The sequence below is a fragment of the Arachis ipaensis genome, chromosome B4, assembly GCF_059453495.1.
Source record: "Arachis ipaensis isolate K30076 ecotype BB chromosome B4, ASM5945349v1, whole genome shotgun sequence".
NCBI classification, from domain to species: domain Eukaryota; kingdom Viridiplantae; phylum Streptophyta; class Magnoliopsida; order Fabales; family Fabaceae; genus Arachis; species Arachis ipaensis.
Window position 1 is genome coordinate 22,401,077 of NC_142439.1, and position 21,785 is coordinate 22,422,861.

General features: G+C 37.9%; 4 protein-coding genes across 9 annotated transcripts; 2 read left to right on the top strand and 2 right to left on the bottom strand.

Moving 5' to 3' along the window:
- The first annotated feature begins 759 nt into the window (after positions 1–759).
- SDG25 (SET domain protein 25) lies at positions 760–12,249 on the top strand. 6 transcript variants are annotated; one of them, XM_088483562.1, is made up of 19 exons: positions 760–1,113; positions 2,109–2,748; positions 2,837–2,953; positions 3,738–4,058; positions 4,140–4,475; positions 4,549–4,860; positions 4,939–5,385; positions 5,567–5,984; positions 6,080–6,319; positions 6,458–6,879; positions 6,966–7,088; positions 7,533–7,613; positions 8,308–8,361; positions 8,479–8,630; positions 8,879–8,924; positions 9,479–9,596; positions 10,278–10,391; positions 11,343–11,406; positions 12,033–12,249. In XM_088483562.1, the coding sequence occupies exons 2-15, from the start codon at positions 2,206–2,208 to the stop codon at positions 8,898–8,900; spliced, it is 3,588 nt and encodes a 1,195-aa protein (XP_088339688.1). In that variant the 5' UTR covers positions 760–1,113; positions 2,109–2,205; the 3' UTR covers positions 8,901–8,924; positions 9,479–9,596; positions 10,278–10,391; positions 11,343–11,406; positions 12,033–12,249. The 6 variants fall into 6 exon arrangements, with proteins under 6 accessions (XP_088339688.1, XP_088339690.1, XP_088339687.1 ...); XM_088483564.1 differs by having other exon boundaries at positions 5,567–5,978; XM_088483561.1 differs by lacking the exons at positions 11,343–11,406; positions 12,033–12,249 and having other exon boundaries at positions 10,278–10,709.
- LOC107639119 (uncharacterized) lies at positions 9,556–16,616 on the top strand. Its single transcript, XM_088484479.1, has 6 exons — positions 9,556–9,596; positions 10,091–10,168; positions 10,278–10,347; positions 12,033–12,087; positions 15,587–15,975; positions 16,052–16,616. Exons 1-6 carry the CDS (start codon positions 9,556–9,558, stop codon positions 16,523–16,525), a joined length of 1,107 nt encoding a protein of 368 aa, XP_088340605.1. The 3' UTR covers positions 16,526–16,616.
- A 255-nt stretch (positions 16,617–16,871) lies between these two features.
- On the bottom strand, positions 16,872–17,426 carry LOC148566898 (uncharacterized). The gene has a single exon (XM_088484480.1). It carries the CDS (start codon positions 17,424–17,426, stop codon positions 16,872–16,874), a length of 555 nt encoding a protein of 184 aa, XP_088340606.1.
- Positions 17,427–19,911: 2,485 nt separating this feature from the next.
- On the bottom strand, positions 19,912–21,699 carry LOC107636229 (uncharacterized). The gene has a single exon (XM_016339754.1). It carries the CDS (start codon positions 21,697–21,699, stop codon positions 19,912–19,914), a length of 1,788 nt encoding a protein of 595 aa, XP_016195240.1.
- Between the last annotated feature and the right edge of the window lie 86 nt (positions 21,700–21,785).

Sequence of the window (21,785 nt, forward strand, 5' to 3'; positions counted from 1 at the left end):
TTTCAAAAACGAACATAGAGAACGAAGAAAATCGAAAAAAACAAAGAAAGAGAACACAGAGAGAACGCAGAAAAACGAAGGAAGAAAACCGCAGAGAACACAGAGATGAACAAAGGAAGAAAAATGCAGAGATGGAAGATCGAAAACGCTGACAAAATTCGAAAAAGGAAACGAAATCCTTAAAAAAAGCAGTTATATATTTGCGCGTTGATTGAAAAATTAGTTAAATTAAGACGCGCATGAGATGAATTAGGTTAAAAAGACTTGTATAGATTTATTTCAAAAAATAACTTATATGTAAAGAATATTTGATAATATTATAGAGGGGATAGGAGCTGATATATTGACCACGATCAATCACCAAAAAACATATATTGACCTCGATCATGCCCTAACACTAACAGAAAACTCGCGACGAAAAAAAGAAAGAAAACCTCGTCCCGTCTGGGTTGGGTAAATTACCCGTGAATACGGGTGGAGTTTCCAATTTGCCATCCCAAAAATTAACTAGTCGTTTTTTATTTTTGTTTTTCTTAGACGATAGAAGTAGCGGTTTGTAATTGACAATTGTAAATCCTTAAATTTAGATGACAATAAAACCCATGCAACATAGCCGAAAATGTTGGTCACCGACCCAACCCATTTTTCAGCTCAGTTTGGGTTAAGGATGGCGAGAGGCGATTAGAAGAGGGTCATCTGTGGACTTGACTTTATGACCCGGTCCATTTATTTATTTATTATTTTTTTTTCTAATTTTCTAATCTAAAATTCCAAACCTACTCGCTCTTATGATTTTCACTTCGAACAAAAAACACACACACGGAAGCCACCGCCACAACCCCCCGAAGCCCGAGCTGCACGTCGCCGTCGAGCCCATCCCCGCCAAGACGCTATCAGCCGCCGGTTCCGTAGTTTCCGACGCACCCAACCTCGCAGCCCACGTCCTAGCCAGCCTCCCACTCCTTAATCTCCGGTCCGCCGTTCTTGGTTCACCGCCGGCGTCGTGGTTTCCCGTCGTTCCTTTCCGTCCGTGGTGCGCTGGATCCTTTCCAATGCTGAAATTCTTCAATTATTCTGATTGATTGCCTGGATCGTCCAATGCTTCCGCATATGGTATTCAGTTTGCATGTGTCCAATTTCTTCACATTTTAGCTTGTGGATATGCAGTGAACGCGCTTTATTAATGATCGGGAAAAATGTTTTAGGTTTAGTTTTTCAATTTTTCCTGCAATCGCACTGGATATGGGTGGTGCATTCAGTAACATTCGGTTGACTCAGATATATTTTGTTGTTGTTTGTTTCTTTTGTGGTGTTTGCTAATTTTTGTTTGTCAAGTTGAAATTTTCTTTTGGAAAGATTGAGTAGGAGGAAGAGGTTTGGGGCTAAGTGTTATAAGATATTCTAGCTTGTAAAGGAATTTACGCAGTTGTTAGCCTTGATTTTCTGACTGAGATTTTCTGCTTTATATCTTTTCTTTGAGTGTTTAGTTGGTTACAGTTTGCATACTCTGTTGTTCTAATTTTTCTATTGCTAAGTGCCATTGTTATATGAAAAATTATCTGGAATGAGGCATCTGGTTGTGGACTTTAAATGATATTGAAGTTGAACTCGTGATTCAGTGGTTATTCAGAGGCCATGAATTTGGGATGGATTGTGCTGAAAGCTTCTCTTTGACTGTTTTTCCATCATTTCTTCAGAGGAATGTACATGGAAAAAATATGGAGAGTTTCTTATGGTTTGTCAGAGTCACATATGTTTCTCATAGAAGGTCTTTACAAACCCTAGTAAGGAGAGCGGATCAGATGGGGGATAGTCTAATGGCTAGAGATTAGGGGAGACCTAGGGACCATAGGTTTAGATGCTGATGGTTTAGATATAAATATGGTGTATTACATGTTATAATGTCCTTCCTGGTGGGGAAGGTTCAATTTTCCTTCTTGTGTGTTTCTCTTATAGTATTCCTATTTGTCTTGTTTTTACTAAAACTGAAGTAGTGTGTAGTGGTGACTGTTGGATGGAACTAAGTGACATGTAAAAGACAGAATATTCAGATATGATAACAAAATTAACCCGTGCTTCAATCTTACTTTCAAAGTCCTCCTTTTCAGATTGAATTATCTTTCATGCTTGAATGCTTCTGTGTTCAAGAGTGCTGGTGATATTCCCTCTTACTACAATATTGATGATAAAGTGGATAGTTCTGGAATGGAGATGAGCTGCCAAGAAAATGTTGGTGGTAGTGATATTCCTGCATGTTCTACAGCAGGGAATATTTCACATCAAGACCAGCGTTTCAGTAGCTATGTGCAGCAGCCTGCTTTTGTGAGTGGATGGATGTATGTGAATGAACAAGGGCAAATGTGTGGTCCATATATTCAGGAGCAACTATATGAGGGTTTAACTACTGGTTTCTTGCCATTTGAGCTTCCTGTCTATCCTATGATTAATGGCACAATAATGAACCCTGTGCCACTGAATTACTTCAAGCAGTTTCCTGACCATGTCTCTACTGGGTTTGCATATCTGAATTTGGGTTTCTCTGGCTCAAGGGTTCATACAAATGGTCCCTTGTCATCTATGGATATGGCAATATATGGGCAGAATCAATCTTTTGACAATGCTGCTCCTTTGGCTGTTAACTCTGGCTCGCAGTCAGTTCCGCATTCACATGGCAATTACTGCAGTAATGAACCTAACCACCAATTTTCAAAGTCAGAGTTGTTCAACAGTATGATATCTTCTCAGATGGTAGTGCATATCTGTGGGGTTTTGTCAAATTTAAGTCTGTTTGAATTACTAGTTTGTCTTTTTGATGGGTGTTTTATTTCTTTTTCAGTTAGGTGAAGAACGTTGTTGGCTTTATGAGGATGAAAAGGGCATGAAACACGGTCCACATTCTATTTCAGAATTGATTTCCTGGCACCATCATGGATATCTTCAAGACTCGTCAATGGTAAGATTCTAATATTTATTTTCTGAAACAATTTTATGAGCCGTATTCTTTGTTTAGGAAACGATTAATTATGTTTTACTACCGGGGTTCATGATTATCCTTTAGGTGCATCAAGATATTTTTTTCCCTCTTTTTATTGTTATTGTTAGTTTGGAAGGTTGCAATTAGATTGTTGTTAATTCCTTGTAATCTATTCTTTTAACCTAAAATACAATTTTTATACCTGAAATGACCATTTTTGAATTGGATCCTTGATAATCATTTTGTTTTGATGATTGATCAGAAGTTGAAATTTGTCAGAAACTTGATGTAATTTGCTAGCTCGTATAAAAATATAATGTGATTGGTATGGTCAACCACTAGTTCTCATCCACATTAGCGTGTATTCCCAACTTAGCTCTTCCTGTCCAGTTTTTTTTTTTTCCTCTCATGTAAAACTGGATTTAATTGAAAGTTTCCTGGACTGCCGTGTAGCCTGTATATTTTTGTATGATTGAGTTTTGAAGTATGCCAAATTTCAAGGAAATTGTTATTTAACCTCCTCTTGACATTGAAGTGTGTAGTATCAGTATAGATTATTGTTCTTTTATATATATATCACACACACACAAAAGAAAGTATATGTTACAAACCTATGATGTGGTATTTATATTTAGGAAAAAATAAAATATTAAACAAAGTTGTTGGAATATTACTTTGTTGCTTTGGTTACCTGTGTTCTGTCCAGAGAAGGTAATGTTATTCTAGCAAAGCCTTTTCATGATTTTTTTATGTTAATTTACAGATATCTCATTTTGGCAATAAGTATGGTTCCTTTCTGCTAGTTGCTGCTGTAAATGCTCTGAAAGGGGATACATCTGGAACCATTTGTAGATCAGGTTCCAAAAACAATGAGCTTGGTGGTACGGTAAACTTAATCTGTGAAATATCTGAGGACATTTCTTCCCAATTGCACTTGGGTGTCATGAAAGCTGCCCGCAGAGTTGTGCTCGATGGGGTTATAAGTGATATTATTGCAGAATTTTTTACTGAAAAGAAACACAAGAGGCAGAAGCTTGATTCAACTAACCTGGCTTCTGAGACCTCTGTGGTTGACAGCAAAAGGGTGATGTTTTTTTTTCTATACATGTAGTGTTGTTCAAATTATATGCAGCATTATTAAGTTGTTGAATTTTTGCATTAACAGTCAAATGTTGCTGTGGAGATTAGTAAAGATACTGCTGTTCCGAGTGAGCATGCATCTTCCCATATTGCAGATGATCAGACTTGTCTTGAAATTTCTAGACCATCTTCAACAAGTATTAAATCGGTTGGAAGTGTTGAGAACTTTTGGTGGTCTTATGCTGTTGTACGTAAAGTACTTGTTGATTATTGCATGCAAGTCACGTGGAATGCTGTATTTTTTGACCCTCTAGCAGAGTACTTATGTTCCTGGAGGAAAAAGAAACTTTGGTCTCATCCTAATCTTCAAATATTTGTTAATGGTTATGGAGAATATGATGGAAAAACTAAATCTGAAGCCGTGAGTATCTTTTGCTTTTTTTTTTTTTTTTTGCTTCAGTTGTCCCCATAATGATCATATAATTGTTCTGCAGTTGCTTGGGACAGGTTGTTCTAAATACCCTACCGATGGCTGTAATCAGTTTGGAGTGCTGACAACAGGAACAGATTCTCATTCTAAGTTACCTTCTTTATCTTCTAATGTACCCAAAGATGGAAATTTAATGGAAGGTCAAAGAGTTTCATGCACTTATAGTAACTCCAAAAATTTGACATGCATTATTGAAAGTGTGGAGAATGAGCTTCACTTCTCTTCAAAGGTGTCTTTAGCTGAATACTTTCGAAGTTTTGTTGAAAAGGAAGTGAACAAAATAATTCATTCCCCTCATGAAGACAAATTGAGTAAGGTAATGTGATTAGAAGTGTGCTTGTTATTTTTATCTTTCTTTGCTATATTATATTGAAGAATCCTTTAATTATTGTAGGTTGCTGTTAGTGTCTCTGGTTTCTCAGAACTACACACTGGTGAAACTCCTATGAAGGAAATTCTAAATGACAAGTTAGTAGCTACTGTTAAGGCTGAAGATTCAGTTTGTGAGCCTTCATTAGCAAATCATATGTCTAATGTATTCTCGAATGCATTTGAGGAGTTGTATGGAGGTGTAGAAGTAGTTGATGAAGGGGAAATTGGTGAACTTCCACCTGGATTTGAAGAGAACTTGCACACAATTTTCCCACCACCGAATTTGAAGATTCGACCTTCAAGGGTAGCTGAATGTAATCCTAAGATTACAGAATATGTTGCAACTGCACTGTGCCGACAAAAGTTGCATAATGAAGTCCTAGAAGAGTGGAAATCCGCTTTTTTTTATCCTACATTGAATCAAGCTTTTATGTCTAATAAGAAACGCAGTCATTCTGGTATTCATGAGGTTAGAGCTTCTCTCATTCTTATTAATGAGAGCTTAAATATGTTTATAGGGTTGTCTGCTTGTTATTACTTACAATAACTTAGATATGTTTTTGCTACCTGCCTTTGGTTTCTGGTTTAGTTTCATCTCATGTTGTGCCTGAGTTGATTTATTTATCTTTTTAATGTTTGTAATCCTTTAGAAAGGAAAAGCAAAGAAAGCAAGGAAGGAACCTTTAAATGATGCTACTTCTGGACTGGGAAAGATGAAAGAAGGAGCAAAAGGTTCTTCTGGAGTTCCTCTAGTTAATGGAAAGTATACATACCACCGCAAGAAACTGTCACACAAAGAGTTGTGTTCCTCTCAATCTGCTTCAGTGGATGATTCTAGGCCAGGAAAGCAGAATGTGTGTAAGTTAAGGAATTATGTTTTGGGAGATCTGAATGAAACTGCAAAAGTCAAAATAGCTGCTAAGCATGGAAAGGCTAGTGTGGTTAAAGGGAAGAAAGATAAATCTAATAAGAGCAGGTCATCTATCATTGTCAATGGTAGCACAGATGGTGATCGATTGTCCTTGAAGAATAAAACTAGTTCGAAAGCATTGAAACTTTCACGTACCGGTCAAACTATATAACTTTGCTTGTTAATTTGGTGATATGGTTTTTATAAGTATGAATTTGTTTAAGATTAACCCATGTGGCTTTTCTTTATTCAGATGGTGTTGTGGATGCCGTAAAATCTAATGAAAGGAGGCTTTCTGCGTCAACAAATAATAGTGTTGGAATGAAGAAGGTGGTTAAAAGCAATACTGAGGATGTCCTAAAATCAAATGAAAAGAAGCTTTCAGCATCAACAAATAATAGTGTTTCCATGAAGAAGGTGGCTAAAAGCAATTGCAGTGATGGCACCATTAAGGGGAAGACTGCTGGTCATTGCTCCAAACAGAGACCAAGTGGTGGGTATATGGAAAAAATATGTTTATCAGCTTTGTGCTCCTTAATGAAGATTATCTGCATCGGATCACTGTATATGTATGTTTACTGTTTCTGCAAGATTCAGATGTATTTTAATTGTTGCCTATTCCTGTTTGCAGCAAATAAAATGTCGAAACAAAAAAGGAAACATTCAACAGATGGTATGCCATCCTTACATCCTGCCAAGTCTTTGAAAATTTCAAACGATGGTGCAAAGCATGGAGCAAGCAAACATGCTACTGTTGCAAGGAGGAATTCTGCCAAATCCAAGCCATTGAATGTATCTCCTAGATCTGATGGATGTGCTAGGACTTCCATTGATGGGTGGGAATGGCATAGATGGTCTCAAAGTGCTACTCCTGCATATAGAGCACGTGTCAGGGGAATTGCCTGTATACAAAACAAGTGCATAGATTCAGATAATAATTTATTGCAGCTATCAAATAATAAGGGTCTTTCTGCAAGAACAAATAGGATGAAATTGCGCAACCTTCTTGCTGCTGCTGAGGGTGCAGATCTTCTGAAAGTGCCTCAATTGAAGGTGATGAAAATGAATGTGTTTTTATGGAATTCTTATCTGAAGCTTTGTGATACATGAAGTTTTACGGTCCATTTTGCACTGTTCAGGCAAGGAAAAAACGATTACGTTTTCAAAGGAGCAAGATACATGACTGGGGTCTTGTTGCAATGGAGCCAATAGAGGCAGAGGACTTCGTGATTGAATATGTTGGAGAACTAATTCGTCCTCGGGTATAATATATTTAAAGTTGCAATGATGATATGCGAAGGCTTACTTTTATCTCTGTGACTGTCGGTTTTTGCAAAGTGCATTTGAATTACATTTGACATGGATAAATATATTATAATGCTCTTTCTTTATACTGTTTCCACTTTCTTTATAAATAATGATTTCATTTCAAATAAATTCTTATATTCTGGGTGTAATATATATCCTTTTTTTTCTTATTAATGAGAGTGCTTATCCAAAAAATTATTCTGGCTACAAATGTTTCTCACTGTTTATCCAATGGTGATTTCCTTTAGAATATTAAATAATTGAAGAGTTACTGATGACCATAAACTTAAGTGCTATCCTTTCTCATTTCATATTTGTGCAAAAGCTATGCTGATTTAGTCAGTATCAATTTTGCTCAATCAATCAATTTGCTGATATAATTCGTATATTCTCCACAGATATCTGATATCCGTGAACGTCAGTATGAGAAGATGGGAATTGGAAGCAGTTACCTTTTTAGACTTGATGATGGTTATGTGGTTAGTACTTCATAGTCATACTGTGGCCCTTTTTTTAGTTAATTTTCATTCTTTTTTGGCTTCTCTAGGATAATTATGGTATAATTGGATCACATGAATTAGATATTATCTTTCTCTTGATTTGAATATTATTGTTATACCAATTATTTGCTATTCAAACATCATAAAATTCATGCTAGACTGTAGCCTGGGGTTTGACCTTAAGGATAAAAGTTTTCGGGCTTTAAAAGTTGACAAGGATTTAGGCTGACCTGATCATGTGCCAAATGTGATCAGACATCGGGAGAGAAGTTGAAGAGGATTGACTCTGCTACCAGGGTGTTGACTTCAATAATTTTAAAATGGAAAAAAGAGATATATTCTAATAGATGGGATAGTGGGGTTGTTAATTTAGGAGGTAGTTGTGGCTATTTTAATCTCAACATGGTAGAATCACAAAGGCATTGCCGCCACTTAACTTTGAGAATTGAAGTTCTAATGTTATGGCATACACCCTCAAACATATTTCATTTCCTAAGGTAATCAAAACACATGATGACTAGTCAATATAAGTAGTTAAGGAAGGCCATGTTATGTCATATATGTAGCTTTGCATCACTCCAAATTGGTTCTCTAAATGAGCATATCCTGAAAATTTTGAAACTAGTGATAGCCATTGAAATGATGGATTTGTTTTACCAATTTGAGCTTGTAGGTTGATGCTACAAAGAGAGGTGGGATTGCAAGATTTATTAACCATTCTTGTGAGGTACTTCGTGTAGTATTATGATACTATGCAAATATGAGTATACTACCCTCTTTTTTATCTCCCCTCCCCCCAAATATTGATTTCACATCCGTCCTTTTTTGAATGGAAATGTTGCAGCCCAATTGCTATACAAAGGTCATCTCTTTCGAGGGTCAAAAGAAGATTTTCATATATTCAAAACGGCATATTGCTGCTGGTGAAGAGATTACTTATAATTATAAGTTCCCGTTGGAGGATAAAAAGATTCCCTGCAACTGTGGTTCCAGAAAGTAAGTTTAGGAGACCCCATCCCGTTGAACATATATTGATACTTAATCCATATAGTTCATTCTTTCTTTTTGTTGTCATATAACTTTATAAATTCATCAATTTTATTTTAAACTGATGTCTGGATACAATCAGTATTGTTCCAGAACTTTTAGGGCAAAAGTGAAGTTGGGAAACTGCCATTTTTATTTTTTCTTTCTGCTATTGGAGATATGTGCACATCATAACAATTAATATACTTTTTATTCAGGTGTCGTGGATCACTTAATTAGTCAGGGATTGAGTCTTTAATTCTGGTATGCATTTACTGCTGATCGTCTCTTTTGTTGTTTTAATGCTTCACTCTAGCACTGGCTCACTTTTATGTGTCAGTTAAACTTTCATTGCATATTATGCATTCTTCTGTGCAAATGTTGACTGTTTTCTTCTTTTTGTTAATTAGTTAGATGATGGGGATAATGATAATGATATATTGAGGGGTTCTGAAGCTTTGTTGCATTAAATTTTTCTTTTCAACTCTTATTTTATTTGTGTGCGTTTTTGGTATAGGTGGATCCTTATCTTCCTGAGTCATTGTAATTCTTTCTCTTCATTGTAGCAATTATAACCTTCCCTTTTTATGGACAGTTAACCATTTCATTTCCAAAGTTTCTGTCCTCCTATCCATTTAAGCATTCAACTCTCTAAACTTGTATGTACTTCATTTGATTAAAGTTATGGAAAAGAGTCTTGTATATCATACCTTAATTGTGATCTTCTGGTCGGCACAGCTGATAAGAGAAAAACTATTTTGCTTTGATACAAATACCTTATTCTGCTTGTTATCTTATTAAAGTTGTCTTCTTTGTAGGATCATGCTCCCATTGGATATCATTATGAAGATTTGAAGACTCTGCTAGCTTTATATTTCCTCAGACATCAACTTGGATGAGTTGCATTGCAAGAGTACCTGTTTATGAGCATATCTTGTACGTTTTCAATTTTGAAAAGTAATTTTGTGTTCATGGAGGTTACTTTTATGGATGTCTTATTTTATGTTACTTGATATGTTTACCTATTAATAGAATTTATTATTATTATTATTATTATTATTATTATTATTATTATTATTATTATTATTATTATTATTATTATTATTATCTGCAATCTGTACCTTAATATTTACAATTGGGTTTGTGTTTTAGTCATCCCATTCTCAGGGTTTGTGCAGCTTTTTATTGATTTCCTATAGATATTGAATAATTGAATCCTTTTGGTAATGTCCGAGCTTGTCTGTGCTATAATAATACTTGATTGTTTAAACAAGTAGTGGATGGATTGGTGCTGATGGGTTTGGTAGTATACATGAGATCATAATGTTAGAGCTCCTTGCCAGTTGCCACAATGCCACTAATGATTGTTTATGAAAACTAATCTAGTTTCAACTACCAATTAGTGTAATAATTTACTTTTCATAATACAGGTTGTCTGATTTAGAATTTGCTGCATGGCTTTACCTATCAATTGTGATAGCTTTGTTCTCTTCTCATTTGCGAACTTTGTATATTGTTGATGACGATTATGATGATGATGATGACTGAAAATAAAATAAAGACATCTGTCAACTGCATCTGTTCTGGGTTATTGATTTGAGTATTATGATTTTTCAGGCTATGGATCACCATCATTGATGATAGGCCAATGGTGATTGGTATACAATTTGGGTCGCCTCCTTGTTCGGTGATGAAATAACTCGCGTGCACTCTTGTAGACTTTTTGTGGCAGTTGAGTTTCTCCTCTTAGAAGCTGTAAATAATTCTTTCCTTGTTTATATGATATAGTGAAAAGATTCCTAATTCTTTTAACGAGGAAAAAGCTTTGGAAATATGAGTAGTGCATGTTACTGAAAATGACAACTCCCTCGTTCACTCCTTAATTCTCTCTCTTTTCCCACCCTTTAATTTCTATAACAAAGATTCGTTGGAATTGTGTTGGTGGCTACGTCTCAATAACTGGCACAATTGATGTATCCTCTGACCAATAATAATGGTATTGCAATTACTTATACAAATGGATTGTACATTGTTAGGTTTTGATATCAACCCTTTTGAACTTATTGAATATATTCATTTTCTAGAATTTCTTGAGCTGCATGATCAATTTATAACATTTTTACTTGGTGAGAATGTGAGATTGCATACATATATTAAACAAAACTAGCAATGGGTTTTTGGATCTCCCATTTAAGAAGAGGGGGAGTTGAAAATGTCCTAAAAATAGGCAAATGGGAAAGATTTTATTGAAATAAATGAATCTTTAGTTCTATTTGAAAAACTGCCATTTCTGACGATAGATTCTCAGGTATATATACTAATTGTGTTTTGGGCCAAAAATTGTAGTATTAGTTTTTCATGTCACTGTAATATCCACTCTACAAATAAGAAACTATTACTAGTGTCTACTTGAAATTTAAATCTTAATTATACCCTACTTTTTGGTACATTTATTTCCCATGTTCAAAATTAAGAGGTGGCTTACATTTGAGGAAGAAATATGTATAGTAGTACTAATCCATGTACAATGGTTAAATTGGCGGTGGGAAAAGACGCCTCTTGTGGGAAGCTTGATGAGTGATGATGTATCCTTTCAAGTACAAGAATATGTTGATGTTATTGGAGCCTCTTCTGTGATATTTATTATACTTCCCTCCTTTTTTTCAATTCCTATGGTTGCAGTTGCAGGAGTAGCTCAAGTAGGAAAAAACCTTGTTAGTTTTGCCGAGTTGGATTGTGCCTACTGGTACGTTTCTCTTTTCCGTCCCTTGTTATGCATTTTTTGTTTATCAATTGATCCCTCAACCCACAGCTCCTCAGGAAATAAGGTGACCAATATCATCAACCTAAGGTAAAATGCAAAGTAAAATGTTTGAAAGGTTCCACTTTATATACACGTCAGATTTGAAACCATAAATGTAATTCCATTTGAGTTGCTCGTAGTAATTGATATGATACGAGAGTAATGGTTATAATTAGAGAGGCCAACAAAATTTGGTTCGTATAACTAGAAACGAATTTTAGGATTATAAGTAACTAAAAGGTTACACGATCGCACAAAGTAATGTGACTAATCTCTTCTTGACCATTCATGTAAGATTCAACGCTTCAGATTTCATCCTTTGATTCTCATTATAAACCCTAAACCAAAATAAAATTTATATTAATTTTTAAAATATTTATTAAATTTTTATAAAAAAGGGTACCCATTGCACAGATTTACAGCTAATTTATCTTTAAAATGGGGTATGTTCTTGAACTTCTACTCTTAAGTTCTCAAACGTGGCAACCGGCAAGATCTATTATTTGTGTATGATGTCTCGTGGTTTAAGCAATTAACTCCGCCTGTGTTCTTATATTAACCTTACACAGCCGGTTCCCAGCCCGGACAAAGGAGGAGGATTGCAAGTTTCAAGCTTTCCAAAATGTAAGTTTTTCAACCAATTTTGGCTGCGATTTCACTTCACAGCCCATGTAGTTGAAATATTTACACTTTCCTCTTCTAAGGAATGCTATTTCTACAACTGGGTGGGTTTGACCACCCAACGTAACAACTCAAATTTTATTATGATAGATTTGACTATTCCGGTAGTTCATTATTTTATTAAAAAAATATGTGAAATAATATACACTACATAAATGCATGCTGGTTGACTTGAGGGTTAATAATTTAGTTGTGTGTGTTCGTGTGGTATTTTTATTAATTCAAACCACTTTTATTAAAAACCTTTCTACTAGCCACTAAAATTTGAAACATGTTTGAGGCATAGGATTGTATGTTAGTATCTCCACTAGTGACATTAAATTCGAAGAATATAATTAAAGCATATTTGAAACATTATGGATAATTTTCTTTTTTAAAAATACATATTAAGAATGATTTTGAAACTTGTATTTTACATGAACAAAATTTCAAGAAAAACACCATATCATGCACCTCTATTTTACATTGATTTGAAATTGATAAATTTAGTTAATATTTAAATTTTAGTTGATCAAGTTTAGTTTAATTTAAATCAAATTGGATCCAGATATCATTATCTTGTTCATACAAAGTTTACTTTGGATCAGTTATCCTCTACCCATTGAGGTGTCCTACAAACCAACGGGGGAGTTGTCACTCTCTCTTAACAATAGATTTATAATAATACAAAAAATTCAGCCATCGTATAAGAAATAAGAATAGATATTTGATGCTTGTAAAAAAAGTAACTATGTTAATATAAAATTATTTGATTATTCTATCATGACAAATTTAATTATTTTGTTATGAAACGTTTAATTATTTTGTTTGAAAAAATGTGTAAAACAAATGTATAAATATAGATAAATACATCAGAACTGATTTAATGACTATTTTTATGTTCATAGAACATTTTTCTGATTTAGTGAAGTATAATATATATATATATATATATGGGCGTCTATGATAGGATCCGCTATACTACATGCTTCTGATATCTGCTCCTCTATATCGTCGAAATGATCAGATACGATCTGTAAAATTCGGATTGGTATTAGATCGATCCATAAATTAGGCAGATCGAATTCGATTTTATTTAGCATGATCAATTCGTATTAAAAGGAATATGCATTATCTATCGACAGTGTTTCGAAGGAAAGAAAGCATCCGTTGTCAATTTGGCTTCGAAAGAAATGGAAAGATTCTTACCTGCTGAAGTCAAAATCAAATAATGGCTAATACGACAATAGATTTTTATTTTTACTTCACTTTCTTAGTTTGAAATAGAACTTGTATTCTTTCGCGTTTGTTTTTTTCACTTCACTTTATTTCACTTTCTTATTACGGCAAATGTTCAACATCAACTCTCAAAATTTTAGAAGACCTCGATCTAGGTTTTTAAAATATGTGCATCTATATATCTCAGTATCTTGAAATTGTGATCATATTGTGCAGTTAATCTTGAAGGTTAATGTTGGTAAATCTAGAGTAGTCCGTTCTTTGAATGTAACTAGGACATAGGAGATCTTTTCTGGCATTTCTGATTTTCGGTTCACTTGTGATCTTAGTAAGTATCTTGGGATGAATAGAGTGGGATATGGTCGGGTTAGCATAGCTTCTTTTCAGGGAGTTCATCACAAAATTCAAGCCCGCTTAGGCTAGTTGGAAGTACAGACTTCTGAACGAAGCAGGTAGACTTTGTCTCATTATTAAGTCAGTAGCTTCCCCTATTCCTATTTATGATATGCAAGTGTCTTTATTTCTTATTTCGACCGAAATTGATTCTGTTCCGTGCGTATAGAGCCGAGGTATAGCGACTCCTTCTGCCTGCTACTGTGCTCAGGTGGAAGAGGTATATGTCGGCTGAGTTGGAACACCGTGGCGGGAGCACCTGCAAAAAGCACTCCGATGCTCAAGTAAGAATGTGAGTTATGAGAATATGAGAGAAATAAATCAGAGTGAGTTCTGTGACCTGTCCTGTGGGTTGTGTTCTCTGAGCCTTTATAGGCGAGTGGTGTTGGTTTGTTCCGATGTATATGATCGGTGCCGTTATCAGTATCTTTTGGTTATGTAGAGTCGTGATCTATTCTGTTTAGTGGGTTCTGTTATTATAGGCAACAACTAGGAGATAATGTTGACTTAGTTAGGGGTTTATGTTGTAGTCTCTCTGTTTCCGATCTTTGAGCTCGGTTTCGATTTTGGCTTTATCCCCGAGTATAACGGGGTACACGTCATAGCCCCCAAGCTCGGCTGGTGTTATGCAAGGAACGGTAGCCGAGCTTTTGACAGTTCTGCGTTCGATTTTTCTTTTTGCGTGGTTAGTGTTGTTGGGCCTGCTTTTTGCTTGAAAGGATTGTGAAAGGGTTTTGGATGGTTGGTTTTCTTTTGGTGAGCCGTGTCGTCTTTATTGCGCTTTATTACCGTTTGGGTTTCCCACGTTTGTAGTGGGTGTGAATTTAAGTTACCCACTAAAATAGTGGGCTTGCAATAATCGTTTCTTTTGGAACTTACGCTTTGCTGCTTCATCTTCTCATCGTTTTATTTTTGCTATGTCTTCGAAAGGTTAGCATTTCTTCTCTTACTTTTTACTGTTACTGTTTTTGCCTATTCATGGCGGGAGAAAAGTTGAAAGAGAAGCTGAAAGCTGTTGAGGTTAGGGAAGATGATCTCTATCACTGGGTTCATGAGGATGTTAGAACTCGTTCCTCTTCTTTCACTAGTGTCGATTCCCTTTCTGAGTTAAAAGTTTTGGACTTCGTAAAAGGTGGTTCTGGTGTCACCATTGAACTTCTCCTGTGTTCCAGTGATGATAGGGTTTATGAGAGAAGGGGTGATTGGTTGTATTTCTACATGTATACCCCATGCATGGTAGAACTTGGTGTGAAATTTTCATTTTCTCCTTTCGAATGTGATGTCCTTACTCAACTGAATTGTGCACCATTGCAGCTACACCCCAACTCTTGGGCGTTTCTTCGCGCCTTTTAGTGTCTAATGGATTACCTTTCGTTTCCTTGTTCGTTGCCGTTGTTCTTCTCGCTTTTTCAAGCGAAGGGTGTTCGGAAGGGTTTGTGGGTTTGCCTTAGCAGTTTCCCTGGTCGTTCCCTGTTTCTTCTTTATAAATCTTCTTTTAAAAACTTCAAATCTCTTTTTGTTAAAGTTCGATCGGTTGAGTCCGAGTACCCATTTTATTTGGATGATGAACTTAGTGAAAAGTTTTCCCTTTATTGGTGCTCTGAGCCGAGTCAAATCCTTGAGGCTTTTGAGTGGAATGAAGAAGAGGAATTTGTGTTGGATTTTCTGGTTGAGAGTGTTGCTGCTGGGGAGTGTATGTCTATTTCTGATATTCTGCGTTTTTTTTATTCGGGTGATACTGAGGGCTTGAAAACTTATATAGGTAATGGCTTGGTTGTTTGTTGTTTGCATTGTTGTTTGTTGTTTTTCTGATATTGGTGGTTTTTTGTAGGTGGTCGGGTTCCTCTCTTGGATCCTTCGAAGTTGCAGTCCTTTTTGAACAAGAAAAAAGAGAAAGGTGTTGGCGGTTCATTTGATCGAAGGGATGGCGGTGAGCAGGCTTTTTCTTCTGCTGCTCGTCTGGCGTCGTCATTCAAGAGAAAAAGGGATGACACGTCTTTGGAGATCATCTCGGAAGGTGACCAGGAGGTGGTTGGAGGTGGCGGGCTTGCTTTTGATCGACAGAAAAAACTTCATGGCTTCGTTGCAGGATGTAGCTCTCAGTCTCTTTGGAGTGAGCAGTTTAATTTTGCCAAGCTTTATGATAGGGCATCTCAATATCCTGGAGACATGCTTATGACCCGCCGGATTGGTATGGAGGCACTCGGCAAATTCGTTCAGGTTGTTTTACTTTTGTCAGGACTCTTTTTTATTCTTCCTTTGTAATCTTGTTCTTATTTCGGAGAAGTCTTTACAGATTGTTGCTTCTCACTTGATGTGTGTTGGTCGCACCACCGAGCTTATTGGTGCCGAGCAGCAGGGAGCGGTGGATAAAATTGCTGATTTAGAGAAATCGTATAAGGCGAGGATTGCCGAATTGGAGAAGTTAGCAAAAGAGAAGGATGATGCTGCTATTAGTGCTGTTGCTAGGGCGAAGGAGTTTGAGGAAGAGGTAGCTCGCTTGAGGGACCAGATTCGGCTATTGCAGGCTGAGGTGAAGGAAAACGATGTGGCTAAAGGTCGGCTTACATCTCGTGTTCATGAGTTGGAAGAAAATGGGATGGAGATGTTCTCCTATGGCTTTGAACGTGTTGTGAGCCAAATTGCTCTGCTGGCTCCAGAGTTTGATAGGGATCGGCTTGATATGACGAAGATAGTGGTTGGCGGGAAATTAGTTGTAGATGGGGGCTGTAGAGGAGCATGGCAAGAATGCCCCTCTTTCTTAGTTTAAATTTGATGTTTGCTTGTTTTGTATTTTGTTTTGGAACTTATCATCATATACTTGCGGGTGTTGGATATTGTTATTTTGAACTTGTTCACTGGTGCCGACCATTGCTTGGTCGGTTTGTGTTGATATTTATCGTTTTTTGATACTTTGTTTGATATTTTGTTTTTTGCGACTAGGATAGGAGAAAGTTGTGTGAGACTAGATATGATTGATTATAAATTTGAATATTGATAATGAAGTGTATTGTGCGTCGGGCCTCGTTAAAACCCACCTTAGGCAAAAACCCCTTTCTTGGGAAAAAAGGCTCTAAGAGGGAAAAAGAGTACCTTCATTCGCGATTTGTACAAATTTAAGATCGGTACATCTTTAGAGAGGAGATATTCCAGCTTCCTGATATTGGATTGCCTTGTAGTGTTTGTAGTTGATAAGCCCCCAAGTCGAGTACCTTGACCACTCGGAATGGTCCTTCCCAATTAGTTGCAAGCTTTCCATGTGTTGGGGGTCGTCTGGCTTCTTCTGTTTGTCTGAGTACTAGGTCACCTTCTGTGAATGTCCTCAGAAAGACCCTTTTGTTTTGTTTTTTCTCAGCTAGTTGTTTCATAGCTCTTTGTTTGATTGCTGCTATCTCCCTGGTTTCTTCAGTTAGGTCAAGCTCGGCGTTCCTTGTGCTTGAGTTGTGTTGCTCATCATATAGCTCGGTTCTCAATGTTGGGATGCCGACCTCAATAGGAATCAGTGCTTCCAACCCATAGACTAGTTTGAAGGGCGTCTCGCCCGTGGTGGTTTGTATCGTTGTGTTGTAACTCCACAATATTTCTGGAATCAGTTCCGCCCATTCTCCTTTTGCATTATTAAGTTTTTTCTTTATTGCCTGCAATATAACTCGGTTAGCAGCTTCGTCCATTAGTTTGTGGGTGTTCGACCGAGCTAAAATGGTGCTGTATGTTAAAGTTTCTTAGAAGTGAGCCGAGCTTATTGTCTGTAAATTGCCTACCATTATCAGACACTATTTCCCTTGGTATTCCAAATCGGCATATAATGTTTTTCCATATGAATGTTTGTACTTTTTCGGCTGTTATTCTTGCTAATGGTTGTGCTTCTATCCATTTTGAAAAATAATCTATTGCTACTAAAAGAAATTTTACCTGGCCTGGCACTATTGGAAACGGGCCGAGGATGTCGAGCCCCCATCTATGGAATGGCCAGCTTACCTCCATGCTATGCAATACCTCGGCCAGCCTTGCAGATATGGCTGCGTGCTTCTGACAGTTGTCGCATGTTTTGACTTTCGTTATGAATCCCTTTTTATGGTTGGCCAATGATACCCGGTTCGGACGATCTTAGCTACGAGAGCTCGTCCTCCAATGTGGTTTCCACAAACACCTGCATGAATTTCGTCCATCACTTCCTTTGCTTCATCTTTGTTTAGACATCTTAGCAATGGTTTTCCTGCTATGCTTGTGTAAAGACTTGCCTTTCGTCTGAAGTGTTGTGGATTGTGTTTGCCTCTGGGTATGAAGCCTGTATTGATATATTCAATGAAAGGTGTCCTCCAATCATGGAGATGGTTAATGTTCGTCAGAGGAAATAATTCAGTGCTCGGTTTTTTTAATGAGAGTTGTGTTAAGGCCGATGTCTGTGTGTCTGCCCTAGTGGCGGTAAGTTTGGATAATACGTCTGCTCTAACATTTTTTTCTCTATTCACATGCAGTATAACGAACGAATTGAATTTTGAAATGAGATCCTTTGCTATGAGCCAGTATTGCTCTAGCAAAGGATCTTTTACCTGAAATTCTCCTCGGATCTGTTGGACCACCAAGAGGGAGTCACAATGTGCTGTCAAGCTTTGTACTTGGAAGCTCAGGGCGAGCTTGAGTCCTGCAATGAGGGCCTCATACTCGGCCTGGTTGTTGCTTGCTGGGAAATGGAACTGGAGGGCTTGTTCGGATATCACTTTGTCTCCCTCTTTGAGAATTATCCCTGCTCCACTTCCTTCTCGGCTTGATGCCCCATCAACGTGTAGCTCCCATGACTTGCTGTGCTCATCAGGGGTCAGTTCTGAGATGAAGTCAACAAGTATTTGTGATTTTAGGGCCGACCTTGGTTGGAACTGGATATCAAATTTTGAGAGCTCGATAGACCATTTGGTGAGACGTCCGGCCAGTTCTGGTTTTGTCAGTATTTGTCTTAATGGTTGGTTCGTCCTCACTACTATTGTGTGGCTTTGGAAGTATTGTCTTAGTCTTCTTGCTGTGATCACAAGTGCCAAGGCGAGTTGTTCTATCCTCGGATACATCTGTTTCGTTGGTTGCATGACTCTGCTGACGAAGTATACTGGCTGTTGTATTTTTCCTGTTTCGATGACAAGAGCCGAACTTATAGAATAGTTAGAAACAGACAAATATAAGTATAAAGGTTTACCGATTTCTGGTCTTTGCAGTACGGGTGGTGATGATAGGATGGCTTTGAGCTCGGTGAAAGCTTTCTTGCCCTCTTCTGTCCAGTGAAATTTCTTATTCTTTAATATTGTTTGGAAGAAATGGTATGATCGACTTGATACTGCGGGTAGGAACCGAGATAGTGCAGCTACCTTCTCTGCCAATTGTTGTACCTCTTTTATCGTTTTAGGACTTGCCATGTTAACTATTGCCTCACACTTTTCTGGGTTTGCTTCAATTCCTCGTGATGTAAGCATGAAGCCGAGGAACTTCCCCCCTTGTACTCCAAAGGCACATTTCTCTGGGTTGAGTCTCATATTATATGCTCGTATCTGTTCAAATATCTCCTTGAGGTCATCACAGTGTGATATTTTCTGAGTGGTTTTGGCGACCATATCATCTACATAGATTTCCATGTTTCGTCCTATTTGATGATGGAAGACTTTGTCCATCAGGCGTTGGTAAGTTGCACCTGCATTCTTGAGACCAAATGGCATTACTCTATAACAAAAATTTTCATGTTCAGTTATAAATGCTGTCTTACTTTGGTCTTCTGGATGCATGAGTATCTGGTTGTATCTAGAATATGCATCCATAAAACTCAAGCTTTTAAAGCCTGATGCATTGTCTATGAGCTTATCAATGCATGGTAAAGGGTAGGCATCTTTAGGGCATGCCTTGTTTAAATCTGTAAAGTCGACGCACATGCGCCATTTACCTGAGTTTTTCCTTACCATTATCACATTTGAGAGTCATGTGGTGAAGCGGATTTCTCTAATGAAGTTGGCTTGCAAAAGTTTGCTGGTTCCTTCCAGGGCTGCCTTTGATTTCTCTGCTCCTAAATTCCTTTTCTTTTGAGCTATAGGTCGGCTTGCTCTGTTAGTGGCGAGCTTGTGACAGATAACGTCTGGGCTTATACCTGGCATGTCCGCCGGGGTCCAAGCGAATAAATCAGCGTTGGCTTATAATATCTTGATAAGATCCGACCTTTCTTGTCCTTGTAGCGCCTGGTCGATGTATGTTACCTGTTCCGGTTTTTGATGTCAGTTGGATTTTTTGGAGCTCGTCTGCTGGTTGAGGTCTCTCTTGGGTGTCTCCTCGAGGGTCGAGCTCGGCTAGGGACAAAACTTCCTCCATGGTTTGTACTGCTTTGACTTCGTGTTGTTTCTGCCTTGTGTTCGACCTCTTTAGGCTAGAGTTATAGCACTGTCGAGCTTGTTGGCGGTCCGAGTGAATTGTTGCTATTTTGCCGTCTTGTGCCTGAAATTTAACACATAGATGAAAAGTTGATATCACTGCTCTGAACATGTTCAGAGCAGGTCTTCCGAGAATAATATTGTAGGGACTCGTGCAGTCAACTATTAGATATTGTATATCAAGGGTTCTTGACAATGGATCATCTCCCATTGTTGTTTTTAGCCATATATAACCTTTGATTGGTACCCTTTCTCCGGAGAATCCTACTAGTTCTCCGGATGATGGTTGCATGAGTTTTTCAGATAAATTCATTTTTAAAAAGGTAGAATAAAAGAGAACATCCGCACTGCTACCTGGGTCCAAAAGGACTTTTCTTACCAATAGATCGCCTGTTTGGATAGAGATTACCACTGGATCGTCTAAGTGTGGGGCCACCGAGCATATGTCTGCCTTGTTGAAAGTAATCTCTAGGTCGGGTGTATGTTGGCTGCTTGGTGGCGCTGTTCCTTCGATGGCCAGCATAGCTCGGTAGCTCCGCTTCCTTGCCGATGTTGTTTCGCCTCCTCCGGCAAATCCCCCGGATATGCAGTTTATAATCCCTTTGGGTTGGGTGTTGTTTGGCCATTTGTTGGCTTCCATGTTTCCCGAGGCCTGTTGGCATTCCTCCTTGTCCCTATTGCCTTCTTTATGTTTCCTTCCTTCGATGTACTTATCTAGTAGGCCTTGCCGAGCAAGTCTTTCCAATAGGTCCTTGGCTATTACGCACTCATCGGTTGTGTATCTGTATTTCTGGTGGAAGGCCGAGTGCTTGCTTTTGTCTACAAACCTCTGGTCCTGATAGCTCCCCGCTCTCGCTGGTGGTTTTATGATCTTGGCGCTGAGTATTTCTTTGATTATTTTTTCCCTCCTTGTGTTGAACCTGGTGTAGTTGTCGAATTTCAGAGTGAGTTTGAATGGTTTGCCGAGCTCTTTGTTATGAGCCGACCTTGGCATTCGGTCTTCCTCCCTCTTAGGTTTTCTTTCTGTCTTATTGGCCTCACGTAGTTCTTCAATCTCCATCTGTCCAGCTGCTCTCTCCCGGAACTCCTCTAATGTCTTTGGTTTAGTGATTGCAATTGTCTCTCTGAACTTTCCGGGTCGGAGGCCGGCCTTAAGTGCATGTAGGTGGACAGCGGGATCCAGATCGGGTATTTCCATTGTTGCCTCTGCGAATCTGGTCAGGTAGTCTTTCAGACTTTCCTGGGGACCTTGGCGGATGGTGCCGAGATAATCCGATCCGTGGACATATATTCGTGCTGTAACAAAGTAATCAATGAAAGACTTTGCTAGCTCTTCGAAAGAAGAAATTGACCCTGCAGGTAATTTCGAAAACCAAAGCAAAGTAGCTCCGTCAAGGTAAGTTGAGAAAGCTCTGCAAAGCACAGGTTCATTATTAGAGCCGTTAAAAAACATCATAGACTGGAATTTTTTAATATGAGCCCGAGGGTCACCAATCCCCTTATATGGCTCAAGTGAGGAAGGCAGTGTGAAATGCTTTGGCATTTGGTAATTCGTGATTTCTTTAGAGAATGGGTTGTCTAAGGTCAGCCTCTCCTTCGGGGGGTTGACGCTTAATAGGTCGGCGCCGC